Source organism: Nannobrachium achirus, assembly GCF_963921795.1.
Source record: "Nannobrachium achirus genome assembly, chromosome: 8".
NCBI classification, from domain to species: Eukaryota; Metazoa; Chordata; class Actinopteri; order Myctophiformes; family Myctophidae; genus Nannobrachium; species Nannobrachium achirus.
The window spans coordinates 27,566,555-27,580,675 of NC_137817.1; the positions used below are offsets into that span (position 1 = coordinate 27,566,555).

General features: G+C 39.8%; 1 protein-coding gene across 2 annotated transcripts in view; it reads right to left on the reverse strand.

Annotated features, from left to right (window-relative positions):
- Window positions 1–2,758: 2,758 nt before the first annotated feature.
- Window positions 2,759–14,121, reverse strand: part of LOC308289636 (glutamate receptor ionotropic, kainate 1) — a gene marked incomplete at both ends in the record, with an annotated part of 35,439 nt that continues 24,076 nt past the window's right edge. The window contains 11 exons of one of the 2 annotated variants that reach the window (XM_080731373.1): window positions 2,759–3,048; window positions 3,564–3,789; window positions 5,441–5,658; window positions 5,862–5,980; window positions 6,225–6,448; window positions 7,070–7,273; window positions 7,373–7,486; window positions 8,582–8,623; window positions 9,168–9,275; window positions 11,680–11,823; window positions 13,152–13,325. In XM_080731373.1, the coding sequence (XP_080587499.1) occupies window positions 2,759–3,048; window positions 3,564–3,789; window positions 5,441–5,658; window positions 5,862–5,980; window positions 6,225–6,448; window positions 7,070–7,273; window positions 7,373–7,486; window positions 8,582–8,623; window positions 9,168–9,275; window positions 11,680–11,823; window positions 13,152–13,325 (1,863 nt within the window). The remainder of the gene's footprint in view (window positions 3,049–3,563; window positions 3,790–5,440; window positions 5,659–5,861; window positions 5,981–6,224; window positions 6,449–7,069; window positions 7,274–7,372; window positions 7,487–8,581; window positions 8,624–9,167; window positions 9,276–11,679; window positions 11,824–13,151; window positions 13,326–14,121) is intronic. The other variant, XM_080731374.1, reaches the window with a different exon arrangement.

The window sequence follows — 14,121 nt, forward strand, 5'->3', positions numbered from 1 at the left end:
CTATGGCAGAGGAACATATTGGGTAGTCCTGCCCTCCCCATGGCTTGTCTTTTAATCTTCATTGTTGTCAATGTTCTGTGAGACTTTAGAGAGGCACCTAGGTCTTCCATCACAGCACTGAAAGTCAGAAACTGACAAAAAAGAATAGACATTGGATAACACTGTAGCAGGTGTGCTAGTAGGATAACTTTAGCACTACAGTGTATCAGTTCATCTTATAATTTCAGACAGACTACACCGTAAGAACTCAAGGAGTTTTTTTGTTAGTCCTTAGCTCTAGTCTAGATTTAAAAGTGAATAGCACAACATGTACACCGTAAATGTATGTCCATTCACTCTCATTGCTTGGACAAACAAGTATTGAAATCACACTTTTAGTTTAAACAAACGCAAAAAAAGTGGATTCTGGAAAAAAAGTAACAAAGGATTATTGATGATATCTGGACGTAGTGTATACTGTACTAATGTTCAATAACTTCAAGTGCACTGTTCCCTGACAGTAATTCAAGTTACAGTAACTTCTCCTTTTGGTCAATATTGATTCTCTTGAACAGATCATTGTTCAAGGGAATGTTCTCCCTTGAATAACATAAGAACACACCAGCATAGGGAAAAGGATAGCAAGAGGCACTATGGGAGGATTTGTGAAAGAGTTTGAGTCATCAAAACAGCAGGATTTCCTGTTCTGTGTGAGACTGTATAAACCTAGATGATGATCATGATAGCATTATTTACCAACATAAGTCTATAAGCGTATGTTCAGTCAGTGTCATGGATATATCTTTATTGGGGACCAAACACCTTATGCATGGTGGTCCTGGGATATGATAAATTACTGTTGAGTCCTCTGAAGGTCTCATGATGAAGTCAAAACCATACCCTGTATATCTGAAATCCAGCAAGATTTATGAGCAATTCAACCCAATTTAAAAAGAGTAAAAACTTCAGATTCTGTGTATAGGAGAATGTTACCATGACACAGGTAAGATACTATCAAGTAATTAATGACACATAAAGGGTGAATGATCCACCTGTGCTACATACAATTTAAGACTTGAAATGTAATTTGTGTTTACAAAATGCAAGATGGTTTGTTGCCATGGTTATAAGGGCTGGGTTCTGCATTGTCTTAATATAATGCAGACAGTGTCAGAAAAGAACGTATTTCTAATCAGATGACATCTGATACCCTGTGTAAATTAATATCAAAGAAAATCACAGTATGTGTTTTTCATGTGCCAGAAACAATATCATGCCAGCTCAGAGCTATATATAGACCATTGGTAAATAGACAGGGGTCCTTGAGGGGATAAAAAGCTAAATGTGTTAATACATCTTAACCCCTTTATCCCTATTGCATACGTTGGCTGTTCAACAATAAGAATGACATACACTGGGGTATTTCCAGCAGCACAACTTTAACAAAGACAGGACCCTATGAAGTTGAGAATGGAATTGTTGGTTCTGTGTTTACTGCTGTTTTGAAAAGAATAGTGAAGTAAAAAAAGAAAGAAAAGAAAAGTGAAGTAAAAATTAGCAGATATGCAAGCTACGAGCTTGTACATCTGATAAGTTTTGCTAACACAAAACATGCTCAGATGGGGGTCCGCAACCAAATATATATCAACAAGACCTCAGAAATGACCTCAGATCCTCTGGAGGTAGAAAGTAGCCCATTCCATCCACGGATGTAAACAAAACCTTGAAGCATGCGATCAGCTCCCTGCCCAGGATAGGAGGGAAAAACGTTGTGTATGCAAAGAATCACAACAAAATCAAAGCAAGCAGAAATGAGAGGTAAAGCATGTACGTGTACTGTAATGATCTCACATAACTTAAGTCATTCTGAAAAATAAAAAATACAATGTTGAAACATGCACACATGCATTTTCATTCACTTCAAATGATACAAAAAGAATAATTTGACATTAATGAACTTAATGAAGGGATTTCCCATTCATAAACAATGCAAAATAGACTTCATTAACTTCACTGCATGTTTACAAATGAGTTAATACAGTATGTGGTAAGTGGTAGTACCGCTATGCCAAAGATTATGTGCGTACCAAATATTAAAATTGCACCTAACATAAAAGTATACTCTCTTTCCTAAAATAATCATTCTTAACATTTAGACATTTAAGTTATTCTCGACGGGACAAACTGGCCTCAATATATACCACTTTGCATCATGTAGCTGCAGTCTTGATGACATTTTTGTCATGTTTTGTAAGTAATGTTTTGGAATGACAAAAACAGCAAGGCCTGAACGGTCAAGGATTGACAAAAGCAAAACAAAACATATTTAATCATAAATAGCATTTAAAGGGCTTGTTCCAATTCAGAATAAAATGTCCATGTGTTGTACATCAAAACTACTTAAAAACACTACTCTACAATAAACTGTTGGTGATTGTAACACTGCGGTTCTTCACATTCATACATCTGCTTAATTGTTTTTCCCTGCTCTGTTGGCCCAGGGATTACGTTAGTCCAGTGGTTCTCCCCATCAGGGTTCCTTGAGCGGGTTCCAAATGGACCCTTACAGGCCTGTGACTCTGAGACTGTACAAATGGAACCAAGTGGACCTTACAGGTCCATTTGGTTGCATTTGTACACCCTCAGAGTTATGGTGGGTCCTTGAAATTAAAAAGGTTTAAGAACCACCACATTAGTCCATTGAAGACGACTGTCTCTGTCTGCAAGTGCGTATCATAAGAAGGTTTGTAGCAGTCGTTCATTTGAGTCACACTGGGTGTTAATACTTGTTGTGCCATTCACACTGACCCACACTCACCTCCTCAATGTCCAGGTTTCTCCTGGATTTGTAAATAAACTCTCCAATAGCTACAAAAACAGAGAGGACAAGTCCGGCAGCAAGCACAATGAAGATGCCTCCGATGTTCTCCACACCCAGGGCACTGGCCTCTTTGCTGTCTTCCTCTGGACACCCATTCCCCCTCCACCATTTCTCCTTCATCATGTGTAGTTTGCCCTCTTCCTGCAGCTGCAAGATGGCTATGGTCACCTTGTCTCTGTAAGGAGAACCTGGGGGGGTGGGGGGGGATCAAGTTCATATATTTTAGGCAGTTACTGTAAGTAACTGAAAGTAAGATAAGCAAGCAACAATGTGTTAACCACATAAGCCGTATTTTCAAAATGTTTTGAACATTTTCAAAATGTTCAATGTTTGGACGGACAGTGGCCCTAACAACACTGGAGAGCTTAAGATCCTGAGGATAGACACAAGGGAGTGAGGGCAGCGATTCGGGACAGGCATCCCGAGTTGGTGTTTGCTAGACTAGGCTGACCAGACATCTCAGTTTGGCCGGGATTGTCACGTGTACCAAGTCCTGATATCTTTAAAATGTCCTGGTTTCCAACATTCACATCACATTTGTTCCGGTTTCCCCCAGAATTACAATAATAATAGTAGTAGTTTTCAGTGGTTGCAAAAAAATCTAAACATGACAACAGTAGTTAAGCTTAATTTATACTCGCACAATGGTGTCATTTGTCGAAAACAGCAGATTTACAATACAAATAACCTGCTTCAGCCTTACCAATGGGCGTTCCCACTCCATAGCCCTTTGAATCTATCAGGCCTCCAATCTGTGTGAGGTTGCAGTTGCGCTGGCTGATGTATTCAATGCTGGTGGACTCCATAAGAAGAGCATAGTCTGTGGTGAGGACCCTCTGAATGCCCTCCCGATTGTTTTTCACCAAAGCTGTGTTTTTCCTGCTGCTCATGAATGCCCACATTTTCTCATAAGTGGATATTTTAGATTTCTGTTGAAGGAGAAGACACATTTATGGTGGCAGAGAATGAAGCTTAAAGGGGACATGACATCAACAACATTTTTGTGTCTTTTTTCATGTTTCCTGACTTCAATTACACCCCCAAAAAAACGATCATTCAACATTCAGTGGTTTTTCTGTAATCTGTAGTTTTTGGAATAATTAGGCTCAGAAAAGTGGGTTAATTTGCCTCTGGACTAACGCATCATCATCCAGGGATTGATTGATTGATTGATTATTTTATTAGATAAAAATGGAGAACAGTACAAGTTAGTCAATACAATTGAAATGTAGTACAGTAGGCTACAAGTACAGTTAAACACCCTGCCTAAAAGGAACATCCCAAATAAGACCTTTTACTGTCTGTCTGTCTGTCTGTCTGTCTGAAACAGCGTTTCTCCTCAGTGGCTGGAGCAATTGATCTGAAATCGCATCACCATTAGCATATGAACACACCTAACATAACTGTGAAACCCGTTTGTCACTTTCACAAATCGTATGCTGTATATTAGCATTTTTATGGTGCACAGCCTGTTCAGCTCAGCCTGTTGTCAGGGTTACGGTCCGTTCCTCCAGGCCATGGGATCCCATAGCCCCACACACACCTCTCTCACAGTTAGGAATGTTGCAGTGAAGAGACACACGCTCTCTCTCTCTCTCTCTCTCTCTCTCTCTCTCTCTCTCTCTCTCTCTCTCTCTCTCTCTCTCTCTCTCTCTCTCTGCATTCATGGGTCATGCATGCACCGGGTCATCTTCCAACGGGTATGGAAAAAACTATGTGGAGACAGTAAGTGCATACATCCCCATACTTCTATTCACCTAATTTTGCTGTTAAATTATTTGTATCCATCATAAATATACACTCCTCCATGGGCTGCTCCTTACATTATGATGCTCCCACATATTCTCACGCATGCACCAGTTACAGTAACTTGGAGCACATATCTTTGAACGGGTAAGGTCTAGTTATTCAAAAAACTACAGATTACAGAAAAACCACTGAATGTTGAATGTTCATTTTTTGGGGGTGAAACATGAAAAAAGCCACAAAATTGTATTTTATTTTTTATTTTTTATGTCATGACCCATTTAAAGGATAATTTACACTTGTTGAGCCACGACACTTGTCTGTCATTTATGGGCTAGAACACTTCATAGTTAACCTTAAGAGCAAGCCTTAATGCTCAACACAGCAGCTCGCAAGTTACAAAAAACAAGTACTTTTGTGTAGAGGTACTCTTATTGAAATTAATTTATCTGTTAATTTAGTTTGTAATCTTCCAATTGAAACAATGTTTGATGAATAACCGCAAATTATATTGCAGAGAAAAGTGTATAATCCCGCCTGTTCCTCTCCCTGTAATGAGGAGGGATGTGACAACAGAATCCCCCTGTGCTTATTCACGTCACCTCCTCATTTATGTGGGAATGCAAAGCAATCGATCCTTACAATGTTCATGGATATTTTGTCATTCATTTTTGTTTTGGTGACTTTTATTCTGACAATTGTCAATATGCATATGTAAGTATTTCTGTAATATGTGAGGATTGATGGGTTGCAGATAAAACTCAGTCGCTTTTCTTGTCCAAAATGTGTTTATAATTGCGTGTTTTTTTAAAGAGGGATACAAAAAACTGTTACCTTAAAGAAGGTCATGGTCGAGCCATCTCTCACAGCTCCATACTCAATTTTAGTTTGCTTGGCCAAGTCATCTGCCGAGTCTATGGGTGAGTCCATTCTCTCCACAGTGAGAAAGGCAGCCAAGTTGGCAGTATATGATGATATTATAATTAATGTAAAGAACCACCATATTCCACCCACTATCCTTGTGGAGAGGGCTTTAGGCATTAGTTCTGAACCTATATGATAAGAATAATAACATAGAATCAATTAAAATTGAACAAACATCAAGAGAGTGAAATGTGTGTTAATAAAATAGAAGTTATATATATTTTTGTTTTTGTTTACAAATCTAAAATTGGACTATAATACAATTTGGACTTATTTTCCTCTGACTGGTGTCAAATAAAGAATAATAGCGAGATATTATAAGAGTACCTACCTTGCTGCATAAGAGCTCCAACTCCAAACCACACACTATTAATCAGAGTGAAGTTGTTTTCAACCACATCTGAGTCTGGGTTACAGGGGTGAGGGTTGTACCATTCATAGGGAGTGAACCTGCCGGCACAGAATAACACTGCTTCAATACATCACTGAAAAGAAAACAATATTTGGTAGTGATGTTCAACGACGGCTGCACCCCTTGTTTGACGCAGTATGGGTATATAGCCAACCCAGCCTGGCAGAGATCTGCGCTCTGATGACTGCACTTTTCTAGTGTTCAAATGTTTCAGTATCCCCAAACTTGTACAGTACAGTAAATCAAACAACATTTTAATTTGTCTCTCATGTGGCAATGTACCTGGCAATGACAAAAAGTACACAGCTGACCCCGAGGCATGCCAGCAGCACATACATCCAGATGTCAGGTGAGAGCGGGTTCAGAAAGGAGAACACTCCTGGATTGGTGCCATTGGGTTTATGGTACAGGATGCTTATCCCCAGTGTCATGAATGGCTTTGAGAAGTCGATCACCTTTTCCCTCACGTACGTGATGGTTAGAGGGGCCACAGCCAGGTCCGCCACCTGGTGAAAAACAAAGGCATCCAACACTGACGGGCTGTACTGCTGATGACTTATTGCTGTGTGCATCCAGGGATCACACCTCTAACCACACTCAACCTGGCCTCCCTAATTTGGGCTAGGGCATTAACGACGTGATTTTTGCAAGTTGACTCGACTCAGTAAAAAGTTGAGTTGAAATCGACTTTGTTTGCTGCTTGTCATCACATGGGGGGGGGGGGGGGGGGGTATATGAACGGGGGACATAACTCGAAACCCTGTGCTTAATTCCATTGAAAAAACACAGTTTGGAATAGGAGAGAATCATTCTGTCCTTGACAATACACAATCCTTTTGAATCCAAAATACACTGATGAAACTATATGGAATCTATGAACAGGTTGTGGGGGACCCTGCTTCATCTGTTTCTCAACTAAGGGGTCCTTGGCCTGAAAACGTTGAAGACCCCTGCTGTAGAGTCTATGGCCGTAACGCTGTCCATTCATTTTTACGGTCTATGTGCGTGACACCACTGTACGACAAAGTATAAAATAGGGCTTTAATCGGTTCATTTAGTTCTATTGCTGTATAAGGATAAAGAAGTATTCTATTCTTTCTGTGAGTGTTATTGTGCTCAGTACTCACATGGTCAATGAGTTCCCGCACCATGCCGTTCCACTCCCCCTTGTCGTTCTGAGCACCGTACTTCCCGTCAGACACAAGCTTCACCTCGTAGGCAAAACCCAGGATGTTGGACAGCTCTTTAAGCAGGTCCAGACAGTAGCCCTCAAAGCGGTCGTTGCCATACAGTGGTTTATCAGATTTCTTATACATGACATAAGGATTTTCCTGGAAAATGACAAAGCATCAGCGTCAGTAAATTAGGTACGGATGTTCCTGAATAAGTGTTGTGCATACTGCCTTCCCTTTAGCAAACTTATATCGTACCAGAATAGTTGTAACAATGAGGGTCCGGTTGGCCATTGAATCAGTAACATTTGTGGATGCGTCTTTGGAGTTTTCGGAGACATTAAGGCCCATGTTGGAATTCCACACTCCAATCTGTGAAAGATGTTTAATCCAGATAATTTATACATACAGCAAATAGTGTTATCTCATGTGTGTGTGGACCCAGTAACACTTTGACTGAGTACTTTGTGTCAAACAGTAGGTGACACAGACACATATCACACACTAGGACAGAGTTCCCACTTCCCAGTCATCTTCACATTCTTAGATTAAAATAAGGGATAGAGAGGGAGGGAGGTAAAAACACAAATACTGAAGCTAAATATATGGTTGGAGAGATAAGTAGAGATGGGATGAAAAGGGGAATGAGATATATAACAAAGTCCTGTAGTTTGAGGGATGTATCTGTCTGTCTGTCTGTCTGTCTGTCTGTCTGTATGGATAGATGATATATCATGAATAGGCTATAGACCTTTATTCCGAGGGTAAATTCAGGTGTCTTATTGGTAGTAATATTGCTGTTAATTAATAGTCTGTTTCATCATAATAATATACCGGTAGATGCTATTTCATAGCAATATAAAACCAACGCATCTCACAATATGTTGATAAAACCACACAGCAGCACGGCTGTGGGTGTGAAAATCATTAGCGCCCTGATCATTCTCGTGCACAATTAGAATAAAATCAAATGTAATACTGGCTATGTATCGGGGATGCATGAAATATCTGGCAGCGTGTGATCCCTTGTTGGTGATCAATCTCATAATGTGAAAACCACAACGATATTATGACAGCCGATTACAAGAAAGTCATTTAACAACAATCTGATGACTCGCCGTCCACGCAATATCGTACAGTGTGTTCGAGCCTTTAGGCCCACTTTTTCGGTCCTTTAGCACCGGCTGTAGCAATTCTGCTGCTGTGTGTCAAACTTGCAAACCCATCAGTTGTGCTGCTGGTAACCATTATAAACATGATAAACATGTTTACCATCCTCAAACTAGAAGCCGATATCGCAAAACCCTTTGACATCATGTGCCCTTTACAGAAGGATTTGACCAGTTCTGCAATGCAGTACCAAAAACAAATATTCACAAAAAGGGTCTACATCACAGATGGCAATAGGAGGCAAGGCTAATTTAAGATGGCTACTGTACATTCTACCAGTATATCCACAATACAAACCTTTTTCCATACTCTTTTCAGACGGGTGAAGCCTGCAAATTGCTTGCAGAAATAATAGAAAGAGAGCATTTTAATTGAAATGGTCTGTACATAATATAGTAACAACTTTATGTTTAAAATAATATTTATTATATGTATTGTGCCCTAACAAAGAGCTAAAATAAACTGTAAATCACATCTAGTCAGAGTACCTTTAAGTACATTTACCTTATTTGTAAGTTTCCCTCATATATCAAGTCAAGTTTCTTTTTTATAGACATTTTAGACCCGACCGTCCATAACTATTATTAGTTTAGATTAACATGAACAAAGTGGCAATTTGATAACCACAATTATTTCAGAAACAAAATTAATCAATACAAAACAAATGTTGAATATATGCGCAATATATTAGTCTGTAACTAGACAGTACTAGTGCTATTTAATACTTGTCCAGTCTTATTATTGTCTAGTATTATTTTGTGTGAACAATCCAGCAAAATATAATGACCAAAATATTTAGCCTAAATTATTCAACTTATACTGTTTGATTAAATTATTAATACTGATGGCATGTGGTGTCTTATTTAATATATGGGTAGCTCACCTTTACTATGCCTTCTTCCTTCAGGCTGATGACATCAAGATCAAATTCTTTCCGTAGGCCATCTGTCCTGTTTATAATTATATTTCCTGTCAGACCATTCCATTGTGCCTGTGGGAAGGGGGATGCAAAACAATACAAATACATTTCTTAATCTCTCTAGACAGAAACGTGCAAATCCACAGAGCGAGAGTTTAGATTCTTTTCTTTTTAGATATGGAGGTGAGTGACGGATGAGGCAATGAACTTTGAAGCAGCCTAATTTGTTTATCTTTAACTGCAGCTGGATGTTTTTTACATTGGCACATTTGCAACAATTGAAATGGTGCATAATTCCACACTAAGTGCTCTCAGTATTTTACGATAATGCTAAAGCTGCTCAAGAGAGTGGACCATGATGCATAACATTAAGACTGGCAATATACAGTGATGTTAATGGACGATGAAGGCGTGGCCTCTATTAGACTGGAAAGCATAACTATGACAGAGTATACAAAATGTTTCCTAATCTAATGTACCCGTCGGGTTCCATTTGGTTCCGTTTGTTCATTCTTGGAGTTATAAATGGTTAAATTAACAATGAGGATTTTACTGTGTACAGCAAAGTGTTTACATCTCAGATACGTGTGAGTGCAGCTGATAATGAAGTGTGCTCGGGTGAATAACAGTCAACTTAAATCTCTATTTCTCAGGGGTGACATAAATGAGCAGCTGGAATCCCAATTATGTGCTCAAAGAAGAAGCTGGGCAATCCATTTCTTAAGTCCACAAACAAAGAAAAAGACAGCAGCGCTACAAATAATCAATGCACTGATCTGATAACTGTTTCATAATTGTTTTTACCATACAATGTGCTGCACACATAACCACTCAGTAGATCTATCTGAATTATCCAAGGGCTACTGTATCTGAGCTGCTTTAACAATTCAGTGTCATAACTGCATAATAGGAACTGCATGTCATTTTGTACCAAATTAAAAACATTTGGCAACGGTGGATTTACACAGTATATTGATGACACCTTCAAAGTATGTATAACGTTCATGTTTTATTGTCTGACATATTGAAAGAATGTAGGGTGGCATTTCTTCCATGGCCTTGTGGTAATCTGCGTTTCACATGCAATCAGACTCTGCGTTGATGATTTGAGGGATCTTGTTCAATAGAGGCACATTTTCTGTCTGAGAGGTAGCCTGCTGAACTGGTATTTTGATTAAAAATCTGTTTAAAGTGCATATTTGCTGATACCAGATGGTAACAGCGATCCCTGTAGTCTATTCACTGTTGTATCTATTCTACCCTCGGCTGTTATGAGCTCTTTCAGATTGTTTTGGCCATTTCCTGTGTCCTTCAGTAACACGTTATCTCTTGCTCCTGAATAGCTAATTTGTCAACAAAACATTTAATTAAAGAGTGCAATACAAGGGAGCCCATTGCTTTCATGTAGAGAGCCTGTGCCATCAGCTTCAATAATTAAACTGATCTGGGCTATGTGTATAATGTTCTACCATATCAATGTTTGCATCTTAATGCGTTTCAATCTCTTTGATAACCATGGTCCTCTCTCTCTCCAGTCAGATTAGTAATTAGTACAGAGATTGATCTTCCACTTGCTCAGATGTACCAAGTATGTTGGTGTCCTTCAATTTATTTTATAATAGTGTTGTCTTGAACTATGATTAATATCAAATTAAATATTTATTTCTAGGCTTATACTTTGCTTCTGACACTAGACCAAAATACCAATAATGCTTTCATTCAAATATTTGAGGATTTAGTTCATTTTATATTTATCAATTTCTTTTACTCTTTAACACTATATGAAGTATATGCATTTTCTTCTGTATGTATCTTTGCTTTTCCCTTATGGCTCACACACTACACCTGTGTGTAAAAATCACACTCGTGTGAACTGAGCGGTGGTGTGTGTGTGTGTGTGTGTGTGTGTGTGTGTGTGTGTGTGTGTGTGTGTGTGTGTGTGTGTGTGTGTGTGTGTGTGTGTGTGCCCCCTGTGTGTGTGTGTGTGTGTGTGTGTGTGCCCCCTGTGTGTGTTTGTGCCTGGCCTATGCCTGGCCTATCCTGAACAACAGCGCCCCTCCCTTAACATGTGTGGTCAGAAAAGGTTACTGCAGGGCCAGGCTACATACCCGGAGACAGACAGACATACAGACAGACAAACAGACAAACAGACAGACAGACAGACAGACCCACACACACGGCCACGTATAGGAGCGTTGTGACCACCGCTCAAAAACGGCTATACAGCATGCATTCCATTCATTGACAGTGCAGCCCATTCACTTTGAAAACTGGCTGAGGAGGACTGCAACTATTGTCAATGCATGACATTAATAAACCATCATCTGTAGAGATAAATCACTTACGATTTGTCAAATCATTTCCGTAATGAAATCCTGGGGGACATAGTTCACAAGTCTTAAATCCGATTTTGAACTTTATTCATCACATTATTTTCGTATGACAAAGTATAAAATATGAATGAGCCATTACTCACATCTTTGAACATGTTCATGAAGCGTGATCCGAAGCGCCAAGGTTTGTGTCGATGACACTGCAGAGAGCTGACAGTGATCTGAGAGGCACGCTGGGAGGCGGCAGCCACCATGTAAACGGCATCATACATGAGAGCTGCCTCCGTCTATTCAAAGAAAAGCACATAATCATGGGCCAAGCTACTATAAGATTTGAAGTCAATCGCAATTTTTCAAGCTAAAAACGTGGTCCGAAGTGACGACAAAGTTGCTAGCTTGAAAATCGTTTCCCGCTATCACATCGCGCATTTGGGGGGGGGGGGGGGGGGCTCGAGTCGGGTTTCGCACCCAGTAAAACGCAGAAAAATCGGCGCCTATGTCTCCCACATAACTTATTTATTTTACAACATGGTCACAAACAATTTTGAAAACTACTGAGTCTTATCTCTCACAAACAGAGAATAAAAACACTTGATGAAAGGCCAATAGTTAGTCAGCAATACCATTATATTTCAAAAGTACAGTTTATTTAAGGATTTAAATGGGTTTGCCCAACCTCCACTGAGTTCATAGGGCAGAAGGACAGTAGTGGCAAGTGGCAAGGCATCAACTACCAGCAGGGATGTCAAACTCAAATATACAGTGGGCCGAAATAAAAGAAAATGTACAAGTTATGTTTGTTGCACATATTGAACCTAACAGACTATATTTTGCAATAACATTAATCATTAAATTAATTAAGTAAAACATAAATAAAATCAGTTGCAATATTGTCTTATGCTCTGTCAGTAATTTCAAGTGAAAATGTTTTTCAACAGGCAAACAGACAACAAATCATTTCCTTCAAAGAAAAATCTAATGTTCTGTAGTAACAAATGCAAAAATACGTTAAAGCTCAATCTGCGGCTCTGTGATGCTCACTTGTCTGATCCAGATAAGCAATTTGGTGTCTCATCTTGAGTACAAGTTCATCAATGTTTGTATAATGGTGGTGTTGCATGCAATATACCAGTGGGCCAGTTCTAATAGTAATTAAATATCATCCCGCGGGCCAAAGATAATTCATTCACGGCTCCCGGGCCTTGAGTTTGACATATACTGTATGGTGTAGTGTGTAGACAGTGCAAGAGAGACGTAGCAGTCTTGTCTAATAGACCCTCCCACCACTACTGGTCATTCTACTGAAAGAGAGAGTACAAATTACCTAACTTTTCAATTTAAACTTAAAGAGCAAACCAAACTTGCAACATGTATAATCATACGTACCTCAATTTTGACTCTTTTTATTTGTATTATTTAATCACAAGTGCCGTAAGTGATAGCTTGCGTTTTATCCCCCTCCAGATATAATGCAGTTATCTTTAAGCTGGTGAGTTCTACCGTCTGTGACCTCGTTTGATCTGCATTGCGGACATGATTCTGTCACCGCATGTATCCATAAATCATTTGGTGTGAGTTAAAAGTCTTTGACGTGAAGAATGGTCTGAGAACTCACTGTCATCATGCCCTCCATCATGCCGCTCTCTGACTTGGAGGAGGCCTGCATGCGTTCCATGGACCACCTGTCCAACACGGCGGCCACCTGTGGGTTGTCTATGTTGAGGAGGCGGAACCCTGTCATGTTGACTCCAGTATAGCGGTATGGCTCAAGGTCCAGCGCAAACAGGTCCTAAGGGATTAGAACAGTGGTTTTCAACCTTTTTCATATCAACGTCCATTATTCATTCGGCATTTGAGCCAAAACTATTTTGTTATTGTTGGATAAGATTTTGTCCACAATTCCATGCTGTATTGATGTGGTGCCATAGGAGAGATAACAGACAAATGTTGATTTGTGTATATTCTCTAATTGTGTAAACTGTAAATGAAGCAATGCAGGTGTTTAACAATAATTACTTGCGCTGGCAGATTGTGCAAGTAGTGTGTGTGTGTTGCGTATCTGTTTGTGTTTATGCCCGTAGCCAATCAGGGACCAACATTCCTTGGTGACATCACCATTTACAGCCAAAGAGGGACCAGCATTCTTGGTGACGTCACCAACAACAAGCGTGACTTTGGGTGCGTTCGGAAATGCGCACTCAACGCACTGGTGTGCCATGTTGTCGTTTGTTTATTCGGTGCACTTGGTGCGTTGTCGTTCGGAAATCCAGTGCGCAGCGCACCAGTGTGCTGAGTGCACGCACTGACCGACCCTACTCAGAAGTTGGGGTTTGACGGTGTGGTGCGTCAGTGCGGTGTTTTGATTGGTTTTCATGGCCATGTCTCGAGCGCTTCTCAGCTGTGAACAATGGAGGAAATGACCGCATAATGCAGCATTTGCAGCTTAATTGGTCGTTTGGGCTTGATAGTTTCACACGCATGAATTACTTTCAATATCAACGTTACGTTAGCAACTACTGCTTTTCAGAAAGTTTACCTTCAGACTTCAGAGCTTAACTGGTCGTTCGTAAATAAGCCACACTGAA